The 21,977-nt window shown below is 43.9% G+C and overlaps 1 protein-coding gene and 1 pseudogene across 5 annotated transcripts; both read right to left on the bottom strand.

Annotated features, from left to right (window-relative positions):
- Nucleotides 1-86: 86 nt before the first annotated feature.
- LOC5510481 (roundabout homolog 1) lies at nt 87-18,036 on the bottom strand. 5 transcript variants are annotated; one of them, XM_048731642.1, is made up of 19 exons: nt 17,640-18,035; nt 16,687-16,965; nt 15,670-15,984; nt 14,858-15,139; nt 14,054-14,341; nt 12,700-12,966; nt 12,342-12,620; nt 11,719-11,985; nt 11,102-11,371; nt 10,312-10,593; nt 9,504-9,806; nt 8,961-9,031; nt 8,199-8,424; nt 7,339-7,632; nt 5,638-5,907; nt 4,350-4,571; nt 3,794-3,854; nt 821-1,764; nt 87-778 (listed from the first exon to the last, which is right to left on the bottom strand). In XM_048731642.1, the coding sequence occupies exons 1-19, from the start codon at nt 17,707-17,709 to the stop codon at nt 657-659; spliced, it is 5,112 nt and encodes a 1,703-aa protein (XP_048587599.1). In that variant the 5' UTR covers nt 17,710-18,035; the 3' UTR covers nt 87-656. The 5 variants fall into 5 exon arrangements, with proteins under 5 accessions (XP_048587599.1, XP_048587602.1, XP_048587601.1 ...); XM_048731645.1 differs by having other exon boundaries at nt 87-788; nt 831-1,764; XM_048731644.1 differs by having other exon boundaries at nt 87-793; nt 836-1,764.
- Nucleotides 18,037-18,689: 653 nt separating this feature from the next.
- Nucleotides 18,690-21,579, bottom strand: LOC125570318 (annotated as a pseudogene).
- Between the last annotated feature and the right edge of the window lie 398 nt (nt 21,580-21,977).

Raw genomic sequence — 21,977 nt, 5'->3', positions numbered from 1 at the left:
GGGCTTCGTTCGGTTTTTATGCGCCCGCCGTTTCGCGGCTTGTGTTGTCGGAGTGAAGCTCGTGCCTCTGGAATCACACAATAATATTAAAAGGGTTCAAAATTTTTATTAAAATATTTACACTCTTTTTCTATTGGTTGTTGCGTAGTTATGGGTCTAAAACCCGACGTAAGGCATATAAAAACCTAGCTACAAACGCGCGATAAAAAGATCCTATGTTTTAGGATGTTAATTTCACCCGCTAAAATGGTTAGTGAATATTTAAAATTCTGCGCTTGTATTTGCGGTTTCTAAAAAAAAACTGCGATTATAGAGTGTTACAGCACTGATGATCTCAGGGAAAGGAGCTTCTGGAGTTGCCGAATCTTAGGCCTAGCGTCACTAAGGCTGGGCTGTCTGCGACAGCGGCAGTGCACGAGGTTTATCAGTGCAATCGGAAAGGTGGTAGCGCGCGCTGAAGTATAGCGTCATCGAATAGGGCAAAACAAGTGAGAATCGACCAAACACCGCAAGAAAATTAAGCAGTTGCGCTCTCTTGCCTTTATGTTCCAGTGAGAATAAAACAATTAGGTGCGTTGCTATGTGTCCTAGTTAGAGCCCCCATCTCAGCACGTCACATACGCTATTTTACACACACACAAAACTAAAACTCAGGATCAGAAATTAGTCCTCTCGTCATAAACTACGTGTCCAGGTTCCGATGACGTTGACTTTCTCTTCTTTTTTGACTTGTCTACTTGCGCGTATATCACATCAGAAGCGGGCAATCCCGCAGATGGTGCGGGCGATCCCGCAGATGGTGCGGGCGATCCCGCAAATGGTGCGGGCGATCCCGCAGGTGGCACAGGTGATCCCGTGGCTGATACCTTGACCGAGTCACGCGGCGAAGACCTGGAGCTGAGACTCGTACTTGAGCTTCGGGGCGGATAGGCCGGGGGAATCTTAGGGGGACTGGTGCGAGGCGGATCAGGAGGGCAGTTAGCTTCCAGGCCCCTAAACAGCTCTGTCGGGCTTACCCGGGTTTTTGTCTTTGGGATAATAGGGACCTCGGATACAGGGTTTTTTGCCGGTGCCTCATTCTCTCCCAGATATTTATCAAGTTCTTCGTCAGTGTCGTACCCATCATTAGCAAATCCTTCGAAATCTGGGGCAGGAATGATAATTTCCGGTTCTGGCTGAGTCTCTTCCGGTTCCGGTGACCTTACTTCCGGCGAGCTTACTTCAGAGAAGCCTTGATCAGAGAGGGTTTCGTTTGGTTGGTCATCGTTCATGGCGTTGTAGAGCTGATTTGTGAAAGACCTGTCGGGTGACGTGTCGTCATTCAGTGGCGCGTACCCGAAATCTGGATCCGACCGAAAGTCAGGAGGAGGGGGCGGAGTGAAGCTTGAGAACCCAGGCCCCAACTCGTCCACGCTTGTGTAAGGCTGGTCATACACGCTGCCCTCGAGAGAATCCATAGAGAGCTTCTTATTCCTGAGCGCAGTCAGTGGAGAGTGGTCACCCCCTGTGGTTTCTCCGGCATACTCATTCCTCGAGTTGACAGGAAGTGTCTCAGAAGGTTGGCGTGACGCTAGTTGCGTGACTCTAGGCTGCAGGTGAGGGGTTGCGTTCGTCGGTAGCACGACTGCAATCGGCTCTGAAGCAGGTTCCGAAGGCATTCCGGTGATGGTACTCGCCCATTCCGAACCGTCGTCGAACGAGTCGTCGTTATTACTCGTAGTCTCTTCGTGAACGTCAAGAACAGGTCGCTTATCGGGTGATACCCTGAAACGCCGAGCAATTTTTACCATCGTTATCCTTCATCTTCAACTGTGACAATTAATTCAATTAATGTTAACATTCTTAAAATCTCAACTTTCCCTGCATTATTTGATAGTTTAGAAATAAAACTGTGAGAAGTATTTATTGTGGGATGGATTGAACTTGGCCTTAATTCAAACGGCTCTTATTCCCCAATAAGATATTTGCATAGGGTTTCGTAGCAAAGTAACCAAGCGCCACGCGAGTTGCATATTAGTACTATCATTTAAAATACCATTACTAGTATCCCCCAAAAAATAGTTTTATTATATACAGTTTAGTTTTTTTATTGTAGGATTGATCACAATCATATATTAATAGATTTAAAGATAAAAAAGTATTAAAATAGTTATTTTAAACTGTTACACCAGTCGAACCGCAACCACAGTACGACGCGCGCTACCGTGGCCGCCTTGGCAGTTTTACCGTACGACGCGCGCTACCGTTGCCACCTTGGCAGTGTTACCGTGCGGCGCGCGCTAGCGTTGCCCACTTGACAGATTTGTGAAACATGTCAATTAAAACTGATAATAATGCGAGTGGTTGTACAATCTGGTTGTACAATCTGACATTGACTTCGCTAGCCAACCAGTAGCCTGCTTGCAGGCGGTACTCGGTTATCATCGCGGAAAACCCTCTCCCGTTCGATGATCGGGCGCCATATTGTATTCTAAGCCGCACGGGGCGAGCGCAAAAACGGACGCAGGGCATTAAAAATTGGAACACATTTATGCAGCTAAAGAACAAAGGCGCTATATGTTCTTATTGAATGCGATGTTTTGCAGGCAATCGCAAAAGAATTAAAATTTTAAAGAAAGACATTAAATAGTATCGTTATCATTATGACCAAGAGGGGTAAGGTAAGGTTAAGTAGCGCACAGATTTAGAAACACACGTTTATACATAAAATTTTAGGTTTAATTTACCTTTTAGCACATCAGTAGTGCAAGAGCTCTTGGCTTATGTACGAGTCGGTTAGCTGGTTATAGACTCCAGTCACTTCCACAGACCTTAGGCACACAAGGGTCATACAATGCATGGAAGACAGCGGGTTTTAGGTAGGGTCAAGAGGATGGTTATTAGGTGGGGTCAGGAGAATAGTTATTTTTTTGGAAAAGGTATGGGAGGGTTATATAAGAAATAATACATTTCTGCCGATGGAATGTAATGATAGAGGCAGAAATGTTTATTTTGACGGCATGTGAATAACACGTGGAAATGTGAAGAGTGCAGTATGGGTAGGAGTATATAAGGGGAGACATAGCGTGCTAGTGTCAATCTAGCCAGCTTCTCTGTTTTAACCATATTGACTTTTGCTAATTTTTTTTTTTTTGTGAATTTTCTTTTTTAAACTTTTTCTTCGGCTCTTAAGCCCCGAGAGCACGCAATGCTGAGCATTGTTTCGGGGAACACGGTCCAGAGTTTTTTCCCATAGGGTTTTTATCTCTGGTTTACGTGTCCGGCTCAGTATTAACTTCTTGTAAATATAAATTAGCTGATTATAATATTTCACCTTTTCATATATTAATTGTATTGGAAATTCAGCAGTGATTACTGCTAGCTGGGCGCTGGCTACATATCCAAAATAAACAGGAGTTCTCATGAACTGTGTTTGTTGTAAAGTGTTATGAAATGGAGGCAAAATGAATAGTGTTTAATGAATAATGAAGAACTAAGAGGAGATAAAAACATACATAAGTATACGACAACAAGTATATGGTTATACAGAGGGTTATGAAGTTTATTTTCATAGTGCAAGAGTTTATGGTTTGATTTCATTTGTCTTCGAGTATAGAAAGTCAGATGTACGGTGTTATATCAAATTTAGTGTGCGACACTTCTAGTAATTATAAGTCGAAATTAACTAAAAACAACTTCCGAGTTAGCCTCAACATCAGCACGTTTTAAATCAAGATGGTGTGCCATGGCAGGTCCCGGATGTACACAGGATTCCCATACAAGACTGAGGAAAAATACCATATATGGTACTTACCCGCGCAAGTTTTCCATGTCGATGGCTCCCTGGCGCCGCTTCCGTTCAGTTCCTGACATCTCTACAGAATAAAAGAACAGAAAGTTATGGGATACCCCATGTCTTTTGTCTTGGTCCTTTAGACTCTAACATCATGACCCAAATATTATATCCGAAGAGGCGCAATAAGTTTATATCGAATTATACGAAACTGAGTCGACTACCAGTTATGAGACATATCATAACGTAGCCGTTTATACTTATCATTGTTATACACCTATTTATAAAAAATGTGGTATTCGGAAAATGCACGTCTCACTCCGTTTTGCATGGTAGACGCATAGATGGCAAAACGCTACCCTTACAAGCCATACAGGCAAGAGGTAAATAAACACAAAACGACGGTTTTCCAAATCTCAATCTGTTCTTAATTACGAGAATTAGCTTACTTATTTGAATCTTTTGGTTGCGATACACATTTAAGAGTGGTGTATAAAGTAATGACAGCAAACTTCCATAAAAAATGGCTAGACATATAAAGACACGATCTCCAAATAAGGAACGCCACGTGACTTACGTCCTTTGTACGAGTTCCTAGGCCTGATGACGATGAAGTATACTGCGAGCAGGATGAGAAGAATAACGATCACGCCGATACACGAGACGACGATTATCAAGTCCCTTTCACTTAGCAGTCGACTTGACGAGGGGCCTGAACCGACCGCTGGCGACTTGGTGGCATTCGGGGTGGCTGTGGTGGGCGCATGAGGGGCACTGGTACTTGGAACAGGAGGAAGGCCTGGGTCGAAAATAAGCGTTAGCTCAGCTCAATAAACCAGTACCTAATCTCTTGGAACTTAAAATGACCATAGCCACAACTTATTTAATATTTTCATTCATAGAATGACAGATAATTTGAAGAAATTTCGGAATATTTTTCTAAAAACAATGTTTTATACTTTATTTGTCAAATCGCAAATATCACAATAGCGTCCTATAATAAGCCGATGAAAATGGATGCTTTGTCACACTTGGTATTTCATAAAATTACAAAATTTAAGGGCGAGAGGATGGCGAGACGCTGACCCTGTTATGCTGGCGCTGTTCGAAGAGCACGCCGGGTCATGTTGGGAGGTGCCGCAAAGCATACCGGGTCATGTTGGGAGGTGCCGCAAAGCATGCTGGGTCATGTTGGGAGGTGCCGCAAAGCACGCCGGGTCATGTTGGGAGGTGCCGCAAAGCATGCCGGGTCATGTTGGGAGGTGCCGCAAAGCATGCTGGGTCATGTTGGGAGATGCCGCAAAGCATGCCGGGTCATGTTGGGAGGTGCCGCAAAGCATGCCGGGTCATGTTGGGAGGTGCCGCAAAGCATGCTGGGTCATGTTGGGAGGTGCCGCAAAGCATGCCGGGTCATGTTGGGAGGTGCCGCAAAGCATGCCGGGTCATGTTGGGAGGTGCCGCAAAGCATGCTGGGTCATGTTGGGAGGTGCCGCAAAGCAGTTCACCAACAATAACTGAGCATAGTGGCGCCAGCAATGAGGCTGATGTTTTTCTAACTCGCGCGGTCATTTTCTTATTAGGCATAGGCATAATTTGGGAGTCCGCTTCAATCATTTTTTTTCTCTAGAACTTTGTATGTCGAGAATTGCGAAGTAAACTTGCAGGAATTCGTGTTTACTACGATTTTGCTGGCAGCCATCTTGGAAATGGAGCCTAGTCCCTAACGTTTTAGAATATCACAGGTCTCCCGCGCGCTTTTCTCAGGCTCTTTTAGACCATTTAGAAAAACGACAGCCACACGGGACTTTAGTACATCCGAACCGCCAAAGAACATAAATATTTCTTGTTCACAAAGGCGAACCCACCTGTGGTAAGATATAGCGTATTTCCGCGGGGACCATATCCAGCACTTGTTTTCGCCACGACCCATAAAGCGTACGTTGTGTTAGGGACCATATTGGTGAGTACGACAGAGGTGTCGGAGGTAGTTTTTGACTTCAAGCCTCCTTCGGACGTGTTGTAGACGATTCGGTATTCCTGTATGATCCCGGTAGAGGGCTGGGGCGGGTTCCATGTGACTTTCACGCTTACGTGGGTTTTGTCTTCTAGCGTGACGTCACGCACCTCGCCAGGTACTGGATAAAGACATAAACCAGTTAACCAATATTACGAAAACAAACAAAACAAAACAAACGAAAGATCTAAATTGGCATTTATAAGTATGAAAATTCATCGCCTTTTGTTAAGTATGTATTAGGCCATATGACTGGGTTGGTTTTGTTTGTTCCACCAACGCAAGCGTGCTGCGAATCACTTCCATTTTTTCTTCATTAAAATCGTATGTTTTCTTTCCAACCTAACCTCTTCTGGTAGTTCTTATTTAAAAAAAAAAAATTGTTTCTAGTATGGCACTGAGTTTCGTAATTTTGATTTGGATAAAGTAACAGCTTTAAGAAAATGAGTTAGCCCAGCGGGTTCTTATAAGTCTAGTTCTCATACTGGAGTAACGTGGAGTTACTACGACCCCCAGATAGGCCTACCTCCCTCTCCTGTCCCTTACAGTCATCACCTACCTCCCTCTCCTGTCCCTTACAGTCATCACCTACCTCCCTCTTCTGTTCCTTACACTCATCACCTACCCCCCTCTCCTGACCCTTACAGTCATCACCTACCCCCCTCTCCTGTCCCTTACTGTCATCACCTACCTCCCTCTCCTGTTCCTTACAGTCATCACCTACCCCCCCTCTCCTGTCCCTTACAGTCATCACCTACCTCCCTCTCCTGTCCCTTACACTCATCACCTACCTCCCTCTCCTGACCCTTACAGTCATCACCTACCCCCCTCTCCTGTCCCTTACTGTCATCACCTACCTCCCTCTCCTGTTCCTTACAGTCATCACCTACCTCCCTCTCCTGTCCCTTACACTCATCACCTACCTCCCTCTCCTGTCCCTTACTGTCATCACCTACCCCCCTCTCCTGTCCCTTACACTCATCACCTACCCCCCTCTCCTGTCCCTTACAGTCATCACCTACCCCCCTCTCCTGTCCCTTACAGTCATCACCTACCCCCCTCTCCTGTCCCTTACAGTCATCACCTACCCCCCTCTCCTGCCCCTTACACTCATCACCTACCCCCCTCTCCTGTCCCTTACACTCATCACCTACCCCCCCTCTCCTGTACCTTACAGTCATCACCTACCTCCCTCTCCTGTACCTTACAGTCATCACCTACCTCCCTCTCCTGTCCCTTACACTCATCACCTACCCCCCTCTCATGTACCTTACAGTCATCACCTACCCCCCTCTCCTGTCCCTTACACTCATCACCTACCCCCCCTCTCCTGTACCTTACAGTCATCACCTACCTCCCTCTCCTGTCCCTTACACTCATCACCTACCCCCCTCTCCTGTCCCTTACAGTCATCACCTACCTCCCTCTCCTGTCCCTTACAGTCATCACCTACCTCCCTCTCCTGTCCCTTACAGTCATCACCTACCCCCCTCTCCTGTCCCTTACAGTCATCACTTATCCCCCTCTCCTGTCCCTTACACTCATCACCTACCTCCCTCTCCTGTCCGTACTGTCATCGCCTGGCTACGGACACCCTCACCAGACGTTGTCATGGCAGCCACGCTCACAGCGTACTCCATGTAGGTTGTCAAGTTAACAAGCCTCGTTTCCATGCTGTCCGTTGTCACAGTAAAGAATGGGCCCGAGGAATTGGATTCATTGTAATATACTCTAAATCCTGTAATGTTGCCGTTGCGCATTTTAGGGGCAGGAGTTGCCATGGAAACATTGATCGAGTTTGCGTCAGCTGTTACTAGGGTAACGTTCAGAGGTGGACCTGAAGGAACTGAACATTGAAGGAAATGTTATTAGTGAGAGGTATTCCATAATCAAATATATCCTAACAGTAGGGGATCTAGGGGGGGAGGGTTTAAGGGGTTTAAACCCCTTTGGGCTGCCAGAAAGCCATATGTTACATAAAAAAATTACGCCCCGCCTCCTTTAGCGAAAAGCTAGATCTGCCCCTGCCTAAGCAGATCTCACGGAACACAATTAAAAAAAAGGCTTCTGGAAAAGTCTCTGAAGCTAAACAGCCACCAAATTTAGACTTTGCTAAGACCAAGAATTTCAAAATTTAACACAAGTGTGAGCTTGAACAAATACAACACTTAGTCGGTAATAACTAAGATAAATCGATCATAGCATAATCTTCTCTAGAAAAAATAAACATTTTTTCTGAAATTTGAGATAAATAAGACTTTTTGATACCATTATCAAACTTTTTTTTCAAAATTTAGGACCCTGTTATTGTCTTAAACACGTGAAATACTTTTTAAGGACCTGCAGGAACATATACTAAAAGTGCTGGATTCTGAGGATGGCGCCAAGGTGCGCGCCAGCAAACTTACTCACCGGATTCATGCGTGCGCACAATAATCCCAGGACTCGCAGGGCCAGCGCCCACAGTGAAGGCCTGGACCGAGACTTGGTAATCAGTCCAGGGGTGCAGACCGTCTAGGGAAGCATTCATGGTGAGTGACGTCATAGTCATAGGGCTGCCATAATGGAACGGGCCTACTGCTTGGTACAGGATTTGGTACCCTCGTACGATTCCGTTTGTAGATGAAGCAGGTACAGCCTGTGGAGGAGAACAGTCAACATATTTAAATATCCGTCTTCTAGCCTTTCTTAGAATTCATAGTGTGTGTTGCAATAAAATGAGTTTAGTATTTGTACCGCGCAAATCAACTTCGCAAACAAGATCAAATTTCACATTAAACTGACAACACGTCAGTAGAGATACAAATTGCCTCACGCAGTTTACGAACATGAGTGCGAGTTAGTGTGTAAAGCACTATCACTGAAGATGGTACCACGGGCGAGCGTCCCCAGCGGTTCTATCACGTCCCCCAATATACACGTTAATAAAGTAGGCGAGAGAAGGCATCTCCGGCTTAACGTTCTCACCCAAGAAAAAGAGAGACTCGCGGCCCCAAATGCCCCTGTGTGTGTTAGTACTAGGACACCCGATTGATTTCCGTAGATACTTTAGGATATGTCCATAAGAAATTTTCTTTTATTCAACGGTAAATCTATCGGATTTGCCCTCTTCCCCCTCGCACACACATAAACACATTTCCAAGAAGTAACCCCCCTCCCACACAGATCTCTCACCTGCCACGTGACGTGTATTGCGGTGGCGTTCGAAGCGCGGACACGGACGGCCTGGGGTGGAGCACTAGGGGCTAAAACAAGATCAGATTCCGTTCAGCCTTTATTGTTTACATTTGAGGATATAAATGGCCTCTTTGCCAAAAAAAAAAAAGGAAAAACGCGGCTCTTAACCATTTCTACCACGGTAATTTCTTGAAGCAAGCTGGAAGGACATAAACATAATGATTGCGAAGCACAAATGAGCGCAAAGGCTCAACATGGTGCGCTTGCGAAAAACGCGTTGCGCAAAGGCTCAATGCGGTGGGCATGGGCTAACACAATATGGCTACGGCAACTAAAACAAGTAGCAGAAAGCTTCTATTTCTATCGGCTGATTTGAGGATGCCATTGCGATATAATTGAATTCATTAAATAAGCCGCAATAATCAATTTTCAGGGAGATTTTTTCTGATAATTTATCTTCCATTTTATGGTTGGACACAATAAAAAAAGGCAGCATGTCTGACAGGCTCTTTGAAGCTAAACTCAACATGTAATACTCACTATCTTCCCCGGTCATTCCTTCAGCTTCAGAAGAAAAGTTCCCCCACATTTTCGCCCCACTTCCGGTTGCTGCGCGAACGCGTACAACATACAGCCTGTGAGGCAATAAGTTGCTTATCACTGCTCTGAGCTGGGGTAGACCGCTGACCGGAAACTGTTGAGAGGAGCTGCTTCCGCCTTTGACCATGTAAGTTATCCCGTACCACGTGATTATACCGTTGGGCGTGGCTGGTGCTGACCACGTGACAGTGATTGTTGTGGAGTTGAGTGACGTCACGGCCACGTTTCTCGGTTCCGAGGGCGCTAAATTGAAAAATTATACAAATTTATATATCGGTATAGTGCTTATACAGTATCAACGATGTTCACCCCCCCCCCCCCCCCCCCCCTTAAGTGGAAGGACACAAGCCTCTAGTAAGCCCACAAACATTCAACAAGTCAATTCCAGGGCTGAGCGAAAAACAGAAAGAACACTAAAACAGAAGGCGAAACCTGACCATTGCAACGTCTACAGGGGCGTGTCAAAAACGCGGTTTGGGGTTCTGAGGAGTAATTCACTGACCACGGATCAGTTGAGTTCACATTGGCATCCCTAGCTTGGGTAATAGGTCCCTAGATCCATCTAGAAACTTTTTCTATCCAAATAAAAACATAAAAATAACCGTCTTCTTCACTACCAAGGAAGGGTCGACCGGAGTGGAACCCATATCGTCATATGAGCAGGGCGGGGGGCGGACCCCCCGGTCACCATCCTCCCTGATCTACTAATACGATACCAAGTGCCCTTCAACCAAGATTCAAGACTCACCATCCTCCATCGTCGTGTTGGATACCAGGCCACCCTCGCCAAGTCCTATAGCATTCATAGCACGCAATCGAAAAGTATACTCGACATACGGAGATAGTCCGGACACGGTATAGGCCGTCATGGTAACACCAGACGCAATCTCCTGGTAACGGTCGCCGACCCTTTGCTCGATTGTGTAGCTCGTGACTGGGGAGTGACCATTGAATGCTGGTTTCCATGACAACTTGATTGACGTTGAAGTCAGAGGGAGGGCGGAGACATCAGTGGGTGGGCCTGGAGGAACTAAAGAAGATGGGATTTAAGTAGAGGAGTCTGGATAAACTAGACCAAGAACCCGACAAATTTTCAAAGAGTTTCTGAATCCACTTGCCCACACTTCAACACGAGCATTTAACAAATTTTTCGGGCAAATCCAAAGTAAGTGGGGGAGAGGGGACGATTTTGAGCTCAAGAATTTTGAAACTGGATTGCCGTAGGCTACGGGAGCCCTAGCATTTTCCAAAGTTTTATCTCTATCGATCTTTGAACTGTAATGAAAATCTGAACACCGCCATAATCTTTAACTTTTCAGAATAACAGTATTATTTAAACAAATGTGGGTATTACCGTTCTCAATTGATATTTAAATGGGTTTTTTTTATATAACATGGCGACAGAGCTAGTGAATTTTCGGGTAGAGGAGATAGGAGAAAAAAGGGTGCGCAGTCAAAGGTGGGGGAAGGGTGTTAGATACGCGTTGGGGGGTGGGGGATGCGCGCGCACCCTTTGCACCCTTAATGACACAGCATACCTTGTATTGTCAGGTTTGCCGCACGTGACGTCATCCCGGCAGCGTTACTCGCGGCGCATGCGTAGGTACCACCATCAGACCTAGTGACCCTCGCAATGCTTAGCGAGCCTCCATTGATAGTGACACGTGATCCATCAGGAGTGACGACACGTCCATCTCGATACCACGTGATCCTTGGTGAGGGTATACCGCTGGTCAAGCAGATTAGGGTCGTGCTGCCGTTAAGTTGGGCGAATCGTGGGGCGGTGAGAGACGTGATGGCTGCAGGGACTGAATGGACAAGAGTTTTTGATTTTTTCTCATCGAAAGTGTCAGTGACAAGATGTGGTCTAACCGGGCTATAGGATAATTTGACTCCGAAATGAAGTCTAATGTTTTGTTAGTGTTAAATAAGGAACGTATTTCTACTTCAAATGGATGTATTTGCCTTGGTTTCGCTCCTACAGCGAGCATTGTCCCTACGAGGTTGCGACCTTTCAAACGACGACCTTTAAACATTTCTGTTATCTTGCCGCACTATTTTGCAGCATTTGTTTGCTACCCAAAAAGTCACGTGATTTCTCAGCGCAAGTCGCCCCAAAAGTCAGGTGAGACATAAGTCGCCCCCTATTGTTTACCTTGAACAAACAGGTGCGCCACGCCAACGTGAGTCGCCAGTCCGTTAGTCACGTTACAGCGGTATTCCCCAGTGTCAGATGGGTTGCTTCGCAGAATAGTCAACGTGCCTTGACCAATCACATAACGGCCACCATGAGTAAGGGCTGTCTGCCCTCTGTACCACGTGACAGTTGGTGTTGGGTCCCCGGATGCTTGGCACTCAAACGAGGCTGTTGATGTTTCGTTGACTGTGACATTGACTGGACCAGCGTCCAAGGACACGGGAACTAGAGTGAAATTGGACTCAAATTTACGGATTTTTTTTATATAATTCCTATTATCATGTAAAGGATTCGGATCTTAGTAGCATGCTTGCATGTGGCAAACGAACAAAATTGCTCCAAACATTACAATACCGCTAGCTAGGAGACTGCTCAACCAGACAAGTTGTTTTCGGACGCGCGAAGTCTTAGAGGTGCCCTTGTGCGCAACAGGGTTCCCGACTGTCCATATATAAAAATATTACCGAACCACCTAAAATAAGAGTCAGCTAGCTGGCTACCAGAGGCAGAAACATCGAGTTTCGCGAGTTTCGAGTCACGTGTCTGTAATGGCCTGAGGTCCCGAGGCGTCATCGACTCACCCTTGACGTACAGATACGCCGAGGCTTCGGCAGCACCAGCAGGGTTAGTTCCCTTACAAACAAACGTCCCTTCGTCTGATTTCGTCACGGCCTTGATGGTGAGGATCCCTCCGTTGATGACGTAGTTGAGCGTACTTGGCACTGTCTTGTCAGCGGTATCATTCTTGAAGAACCACGTGACTAGGGGTGCGGGAGAGCCCTGGAATTGGCACGTGACAGTGTGGGACTCCCCCACTATACGTGTGGCGTTGGTGGGACGTCCGGAAACGGTGGGCGGAACTGCGGACACGGAGAAAACCATCGGTTAGTATTAAATAGAATCTACTATGATGTTACTGTATTTTCCATTTTGCCTGACCTTGAACAGTTAGTGTAGCGACTGAAGATGCGCTTCCAGCAACGTTAGTAGCCACGCAAGAGTAACTCCCCCTGTCACTAAAGAGAACGCGTGTGATTGACAGGCTCCCGTTACTATGCAAGGTCACGTGATTTGTATCCACAGCCTGGTTGTCTTTGAGCCATAATACACTTGGCATTGGGTAGCCTGTGGCTGCGCAGATTAGTAGAAGGGACTGATGTTCAATGACGGTTGTGTTTTGTGGCTTCGTAGAGAATGTTGGTCGGACTGAAAAGGAACTCATATTATGTCATTTTATTATTTTTTTTAATCGAAAACTTCCTATTTTATTATTAAAAAAGTACAATGGTCTTTTCCCAAGAAAATTAAAAAAACACTTAACCTTATTATATCTACGACGGTCGAGCAGTCGAGACTATCAAAGGCCCCTCCTTTGTTTTTCGGACCCCCCGTTTTTAAGTCACCCCTCCCTCTTTCAATAATAGAAAAATATCTGAGGCAATAAATATATTAATGGCCCTTTAACCCAACTGTTCAAGGCGTCACATATCATGCGTACTATACTGATAACGTGACTTATAGGAGCAGCACAAAGTCCAATCAATACGCACGCAGGTCACCTATTGGCACAAATGCATTAAAGGCCATATATGAGGGCTGATTGACTAGTCCCCGAGGTCACAGTACTCAGTTTATCACAACTTGGACGCCCAATTCACCTCCTTGGTGGTAACCGCTGCTGGCTTACTCATAAATCCAGTCTCCAAATTTTACTGCAACGTTGACGGATTAGGCGCGGCGCAGGGTGCGCGCGCATCCCCCCACCCTTGGCTTCAAAAATGTGTATCGTTTCTTATTAAGGAATCTTCAAATACTATGCTTTTTCCATATGATTCCTATGACTGCGCACTCCCCATCAGCCAGTCCTAGAATACAGTGTCGCCCTGGCAACCGCTGATTTGCCGTCACTTGATGCCAGAAGAAACGCCTTCTGAACGAAGTTTATTAAGTCATTAAATAACCAAAATCCGCTTTAAGACCTAATAAATTGCAGAAGATCACCTATTTTCCACCCTTATGAATTAAGATCTGATCGCTCATTCAATGTAATTCAATGTTATACTAGCAGAATGTCAAATTTCGTGACTGTTAAATATGCTAATTGTCTTACTGTATAGTCATCAATGTAATTGCGCAATCCCTGTAATTCAGTTTCCACTGCAAAAGGGTGAATTAAACGTATCTATCTATCTATATATCCTGGGAACGCGCCTGTGGATCTCTCCAATAACTTAACCGATGTCAGTGAGGATATATAACTATGTTTATGAAATACTGGAAGGAAATTACTTACCCCAAACTGTGAGTTGGGCGATACTGGATGAACGTGAAGCCTTAAGGTATGAGTTGACACCACTGCAGAAATACTCCCCCTCATCCGCCTTTTTAGCTGCCGCAAATGTTAGTGTACCAGAGCTGCTAACAGTAATACCAGAACCTAACTGGACTGCCTGGTAATTCCTGAACCAAGTGATCGTAACCCCAATTGGGTAGCTGTTAGGGGGGTCACACTCGAGACTTACAGGGGCACCCTCCGTCACATTTTGGCTCGAGGGGTGCTTGTGAAACACAAAGTCAAAATCTGAAAAGACAGATTTATTGTTGTTAGTGCATGAAAGAATCTATATGTGAACCAGCCAGGGTGCGGTTTTTGCCAGACAAATAATCAGAGATGGGTAATTATGGGTAATTATTATGCAGCCTGTATTTCTCAAATGTTTTTCATGAAAAACATAGCATAATGCAAAGCATAGGGGAAGAGTAGGGAAATTCAGAAACATTAAAATGCCCCACCCTCTACTACAGCTCTGAACAAAGACATTTCTCAGTAATAGAAGGCAACTAAAAAAATTAGTTCTCAGTTAACAGTTGCTCCAGGGTTTGATTTTAGCACTGCTTTAAACCTAAAATGGAAAGTTCTGAGGGACAGCACAGCTTTTCCTGATTTTGAGAAGGGCCTTTAAAACATAGCCAGGATACCAGAGCCTCAAGACTTCTCTTGCCCAGTAATGCTCAGGCAAATAGGCGCGGATGAGAGAAGTCTAGAGGTTCTGGTACCCAGGGTATTAAAAACATGCAATTCATAAAGCATACTTACATGCAACACCCACAAATACAGGTGAACTTGAAACTGAGCCAACACTGTTAGTACCGGTGCACTTATAGACCCCAGCCATTGTTCTGTTAGCCGACTTGAAATACAAAGACCCATTACTCAGTTGGTATCGATCAGGACTGTCCAGCAGTCCATTGCTATTGAATTCCCAGGTAACACTGGGTGTTGGTACACCAAGTATATGGCACTGAAGAGCTGCCGACTGGTGTTCAGCGATGGTGGTGCTAGATGGATGAACTTGGAAATGTGGTGCATCTATAGCAGCTGTAAAAAAAACAACAACAATGCAAAATAATACAACTCAATGACTAGTATCAACTCCTTATAAAGAATGCATGGTTCCAAATGTTTTATTTTTCATGAAATCGGGTGACCTTTAAAAATAGTACATAAAAACTGAAGTGCTTTATTCATTTGGCCTTTAGAAGACCATTTTCCCTCAGATGATACCCCTTCCACATAGCTGTCAACTCTCCTGCAATAGGCGGTAGTCTCAAGATTTTGAACCTTTTCTCAAGCCTAATTTTCTTGAAAATATCCATACATTTACTGTATTCTCCTGTATTAGTTATCTTGGTACTTCTGATACATTTACTGTATTTTCTCAAGATTTATCCTAAAGCGAGGTTGACAGCTATGCTTACAAGTTCACAATGTTTCTCGAATTTCTTTGATTTTAGCAGACCATCCAGTCCCGTGGGCTGGTTCTTCTGAATCCTTCAACCCCCTACCTATGTATGTACCTGGATATACCTGGACAGTAAGGTTGGTTTATTAAAAGTACTGATACTTACGTAAAACTTGAAGGTAAGCAGGTTGACTTATTTGAGGCAGGTTGGGCAGCATTGGATTCACGGCCACACACCGGTAGAAACCTGCACTCTTCAGTGTTATGTTCCGCACTGAAATACTCGCTGAAGTCCATGATGGGTTATCAGTAGGAATCAGCATTGAGGTTGTCGGATATTCCGTCAGTTTTACTCCATCTTTTTCCCAATAAACTGAAGCAAATGGCTTGCTTATCCCAGTCACACAGGCAAAATGTGTATCAGCATCTCCAACTCTTTTTGTCCTGTTGTTGGGGTTTGATACAAATATAGAGCTTATAGCTGAAAAGAGAGAGCAAATATTACAGAGAGACATACGTAAATTACATGAGATGCAGAAGAAGAGAAAGAACATGCAACTCCTCTTGCCTTTGGGAGTGTTCGTTGTTTCTGCATATGTCAGACTGACTTATGGCACAAGCCATTAGTTAAAGAAAGCTTCTATGTTTAAAATCTCAATTGATTGATTGAACACTCCAAAAAGCATTATACAAAGAGCAAAACTCAAGAAAAAGTTCCAAGATCACCAATAGCAGTGTGATTGGAGAAGGCACAATTTTACAATCCTGCAAAATACAGAGTCTGACAAAGCATGCACTTCCATTGGCTAATTCAGTACTGAAATATTGGACTTCAAATTTTATTTGGGAGTTTTCTTTTCAATAGACCATGGGATTTTCAAATGTACAGCAAAGGGGTGGCTAGTTGGCATTCTTCAAAAAGTAAATTCTCCTCACCCTGTCTGTACCCCCCCCCCTCCCATTGTGATCAAACTGACGTAGTCATCAAAAAGGATCACATAAACAGAACTGGGTTCCGAATTTCTCAAAAGGGAGGGGTGGGGAGGGGGGTGGGGTGTTGGGTGCATGATCCTGAAAGGTGAGTGAGGTATTTGTTTGGATTTTAGCTCCATTTCTTATCCCCCTCCCCCCGATTAATTGGGTTTGAGCCCCCCTTGAAAACTAGTAGAGAGCCACTACTCACAAGCTAGCTCCACTGTTACTGTTCTGCTGTATATTATAGCACTCCCACCAGACACTGCTCCACACAAAAATTCGCCAACATCCTGAGCCGCAATGCTAGTGTAGTAGAGTGAGTTATTACGCAGTTGACGCCATGGCTTGTTTGTTGGGTCCACCAGCCAATCAGAGCCCTTCTTCCAGTTAATGGTAACTGGCGTACCAGTGCTGTCTGTCGCTTGACAGTTAAGCATTAGGGACTGTCCAACTACAACAACAGCATCGGCAGGTTGGACTGTGAAAGCTGGATAAGTGAAGAAAAAAAATATAATCAGTTATATAACTGTTAATATTTATAGAGACTTTAGTCCAATGTTACTAAATCATTTAGAAAGTCAGGAGTTGGCCAAAAATGGCTTTCTCCATGGTCTTACACATACATCAGGCAGCATTAGTTCTAAACTAAACACACATATATGTACACATACATAAACCTGTATAACACAAACATTTTAAACCTCACAAGAAAGGCTAAAAACAGGTTTGTCACACAGTTTGTCAATGGAGTTTCAGAAAAATAGCGTTTGTTAAAAAAAATGTATCGAAAATTGATAGATAGTTATACATCCTTAACATGTGAACTATTATTGGGCAAGATAAGACTTTGAAGACTTAGACTTTAGTTTTTTTTTTTTTACATCGTGTTCAAGCAAAATTCGAATACGTTTGTTGTTGGCCTTGTGGAAGCCATTTCAGTGCATAAAGCCATTGGAGTGCTTACTAAAAGAATCCAATGTGATGCCGTAAGAAATTAATCGAAAATATTATTAGAATGTCCAATAAAAAATAAATAAAAAGTAAAACGCATAGAAAGGATTTGATCTCAGCATTGCAATTGTAATACACACAGGAATCAAATGATCCAACAGGCAGACTTATAAACAAATACACGTTAAAATATGCAAAAGCTATACTTACTCAAAGTTGCCGTCGCGAATGGTAGAACTGCGGATATCATCAGACTTGCTACAAATACTCGATGATTCATGGTAATTAACAGTGATTTGATCTAGCGTGTTGTGTCCTGGGAGCTCTTCTTGCTAAACATCAGTTGAATAATACTTCAAGTTTTCGTTTGGGACCTTTCATCTCTATGATTTCTCTTCTCCGAGTCAAAAATCAGAGTTCGAAAAGTATGTTCCAAATTCAATTTTAGAGTTTTTACAACTACAATGCCCTGTTTGGCCTGCAAATTTTCTCCTTCGTTTGTTGGAGTTTTTGCTGCAGGCGACTGCGAGCTGTATTTACTTAAATTCCGACACGCTCTTGTCGCTCGAGAAAAGGGTAGACGCGAAACGTTAGCAACGCACTGAGCCTTCGGTTCGGTACAGCGGTAGCATAAACACGGGTACCCTGTGTTGACGGCATAGCAAGGTCCGAAACTGACCAGTAAACTGTCAAAATTTCGGACATTCTGCCGTAATATTGCGAGTATGAAGCAATTTCAAATTCATTGGGACCATTTTGGATACTTTTTTTTGTATAAGAACGTTTAAATTTCAGTTGAGACTGGGCCGGTTTACATAGAAGGATGGGAGCTGTGTATAGATTGAGCTCTTTTTTATTTTTGTGCGCTAAGCGACCCGACTACACCCTCTTTTTTGGAGTAAAAAAATAAATAAAAGTCACTTTGTTTTTAGAGAATAAATGTCCAAGGGAGGAGAGATACTGTCCAATTTCCTTCGCCTGCTTGACTTTGCTGACGCGACAAATCCAATTCATCATGAAGTATTGTATGATCTATGTAGCGACCTACCAAGAACCACTTGATCAGTAGGCGGGGGTCTACCTGAACTCATAGCAAATTGAGTGGTGTTGCAAAAAAAAACACAACTGTCAAAGTTTTCATCATAACTATAGCAAACCATATATCATTGGAAAGGTTATGAGATGACGATTCTGATTTTATATTTTATTCCGTGAAATATGACAATGTAATTTGATACCAGGCTTCCAAAAAGACACATGCTGAGTAAGGAGAGTTTTTATTTAAGAAAAAATAACTCCTTGCAGATTGAATGGAATTTCGATTTTTCTTCATTGTACTATTGCTAGAACACTAATAATTAAAATGAGTTGAGGAAATTTTGGATTTCCAAAAAATAAGCCAATAGAAGTCATTTAAATTTGCATAATAGGAAAATTGACCTCATCAGTCCATAACTTTCTTTTAAAAAATTAAAGAGGAAATCCCTCAACTCATTTTAATCACCTCAGTTATATCTATCAATGCTGAAAGTTTGAGGTCAATTGAACAAATTCTTGAAGAGATATCTTTTCTTGAAGCCCGAAAAGCAAAAATTCGGGAAAATGCCTTTAAATTTGACAATAATCACAAAAACGCTGTTTCTTATCATATAAGCAATGTTCTTGAAAATATTTTAGCTAAAAGGCTCCAGACTCGTAAGTAACACCCTCAGCACTCCTTGGAGCCTCCTCCCTGCATACTCTGCGCATCTGGGTGGCCTGTCTTTTCTTCTTTGCCTTTTCAGACACTTGCCTGTCTGCTTTCTGCACCCGCTTTCTGTCCTTAAGAAGGGATCCCTGCTTTGTATGGCTGCCAGCAGGGATCAAAAGACTCTCCATCACTTTCTCCCTACTAGCAGCCCCCCCCATGAAAATGGCAGACAGCAGATGCTTCTGCAAATCGCACCACCTTTGGGCCATGGTGCTTGTGTTTTGGGCATCGGGCCCAAACCAACGAATTAATACATTCGTTAGGGTTCTGTGTCTTTCCACGAACACATCTCTTCAGTAAATCAGTCTCACTCAAGCTCATGTATACTGGCCGCAGTACCTCTAGAAAAACCTCAGGTAAGCAGTCTGCTGAGTCGTAACTGGAGGTACCGGTGGCTTCGTCCTGTTGGAACTTACACCAGGAATTTGCTCCTTTTGGGCAGTATTGATGCTGTTTTTTAAGATCCGGCATCCCAATATTGTGGTGTAGAGATGCGATTATATTCTTTTTCATCGCATATACTGCCACATCAATATCTCTTTCTGTGGGATTAGTATCTTGCACGGTGTTCTGGCGAATTGCCAGACCATACTCCTTTTGGAGTTTTTTATCTTGGCCTCTGTGAGGCGGCCACGGCCACCAATCGTATGGCCATCATCTAGCTTCCCTTTTCTCCTACTCTTCAACTGGAGCAACCGCCTTCCCATCCTTTTTTGCACGTGCCCCACACAGTCTAATTTTTCCACCATACATTCATCGTAGATCTCTTGGACAGAGTTTTGTGATTTACTGTCCCCATCGCAAATCATCCACTTGTACCTCATGTGGTGGCGTTCTATGGATCTACTCCAGAGCACAACAGCACCCTCTGCCTCCATGGCAGGAGACACATGCACCTGAAGCCACATGTTCTAGTCTCCAATCCTCAAACTCTCCATCATCAGAAATTTTGCCTCTGTTTATGGTACATGTCTGGCATTGTTTGGAGAGGACATGGTAGTCTAGGACCTCTCCAGTGTCTATAGAAATAGCAAAAACCACTCCAGTGAGTGATGTGAAGCCTCTCTTGGCCCAGGTTCCATCAAAACTGACAGCCACGTCAAGAAGCTCAAACTCCTTGCCATCATCTCCTATCAGCTTCTGACACAGTCTTTTTGCGGCCGAACACATTTCACGTCTTCCCTCCTCTTCCTGAGCATTGTAATATGCTGCTTTGCTAACGCATCGCATATTCATGACTCTGCAAAATGAAGCAAGTCCCTCATATCCATTTCCACTTTCCAGGGAGTGGTACACTACTCGCCGGTTGACATCGAAAGACTTGCCTCTTCTGTGGATTTGACTTGATGTTGTCAGAGTTTCAGTTTCATGACAGGAACTGCACTTAACCTCGAAAGAGGATTTCAGCCCTGCCCTTGCTAAAGTAGTTTCTTTTATTTCAAGTTTACCTGCAATAAAACAAACACTTAGAATCGCTAGCTAATGAATCAGCCATTGATTCAAACAGAATAATTGTTACTTATAATATGAGTCTTACAGTCCCGCTGAGTTCAAGAAATCATAAGGTCACGTATTCTGTGTATATAGTAATTTCCAAATCTGAGACCAATCATATAAACTAAATCACTATATTGAGCTTATCAGCGAAAACAATATGATGTTATTTTTCAAAATACTCACCTTCTTCGCATCTATGAACATCGAAAAGATAGGAAGAGAGGCATCCCAAGTCCACGGCTCGATATTCGCAGGCTTCAGCATCATCACCAGATTCCTCCTCGTGGTCTGAGTCAAATTCTGAAAGGCTTTGATCGTCCGAAGAAAACTCTCCGTCAAAGCTTTCATTGTAGCCATGGTCGCTAATCTTCTTTCTAGAAGCACTTGCTGGAGCTTGTTCACTGTGATCTGGAGTATAATCTGCCGATCGAGAGTGTGAGGGTCCTGGTTCTTCGTCGAGGCCACGAGTTGTTTGAGAGCTTTCATCTCTGTCTGAGCGGTTCAGCTCCTGTTTTTGCTGCCGTAAAACACGCGTTTTCTTTTCTTTCGGTACGTCGATGAGTCTTTTTCTCCGACCATTATTTTTCAAGGTCTTTTAAAGAGTTGATATGAGTTGTATATAGCTTTGAGGATCGCGGTTCGATAAGTTTAGAAGTTTTGCTGGATTTTGCACATGTATATCCCATAATAGTTGTGTATTTTGCTGTCAACCGCTGGACAGTTGTTTCAAAGAGATTTGAGGAGGTTTGTATGGCGATTGGGCCCCATTGGAGTAGAAAAAATGCGCCGAATTCAAAAGAAGCAGTAATCGTTGCCATGGCAACGTGATCTTCAAACTTGACACAACTTTTTAAAAGCGCTCGGGCTTACCGAAAAAGAGTCAGGACAGTTGTAAGACAACATTGAATCGGTAAAGGAATAGCCGAATATGATATTTATCGAAAAAAATTTTTTTTGATGTCTGTAGTGAGTTTCAGGTAGACCCCCGCCTTATATAGCGAGCCGTCTAACCGGCCATTATCCACCCCCCCCCCCCCCCCGTATTGAAATCCTGGAACCGCCACTCAGTTCTTATGGAAAAAGTGTATTGAAATATCTGATTTATATTTTAGGATAACGGTATTTTTAGCAATATAATAGAGCTGTTTTGTTTTAGGAAGAAAAAGGTTTGTTGATTTAAATTATTTTGGAAAGTAAAAGATCTATGACACGAACGTCGGGTTGTAGTTTCCAGTGCTACGCAGGCGCTTCACCCTTTGTGGCCACCTTGATGGTTTTGTGAAATAGAGGCCAATAAATAG

The sequence above is a fragment of the Nematostella vectensis genome, chromosome 8 (assembly GCF_932526225.1).
Source record: "Nematostella vectensis chromosome 8, jaNemVect1.1, whole genome shotgun sequence".
In the NCBI taxonomy this organism is placed as follows: domain Eukaryota; kingdom Metazoa; phylum Cnidaria; class Anthozoa; order Actiniaria; family Edwardsiidae; genus Nematostella; species Nematostella vectensis.
This window is presented reverse-complemented; position numbering and strand designations above follow the sequence as displayed.

Bases quoted from the DNA above. Each gene is read 5' to 3' on its own strand.
- LOC5510481 (XM_048731642.1), bottom strand. From the start codon at position 17,709: ATGAATCATCGAGTATTTGTAGCAAGTCTGATGATATCCGCAGTTCTA. The intron at 15,140-15,669 runs GTAAGTATCAGT...TTTTTTTTACAG, and splicing joins TGCTTACCTTCAAGTTTTAC to CTGCTATAGATGCACCACAT. The intron at 14,342-14,857 runs GTAAGTATGCTT...CTGTCTTTTCAG, and splicing joins TGTATTTGTGGGTGTTGCAT to ATTTTGACTTTGTGTTTCAC.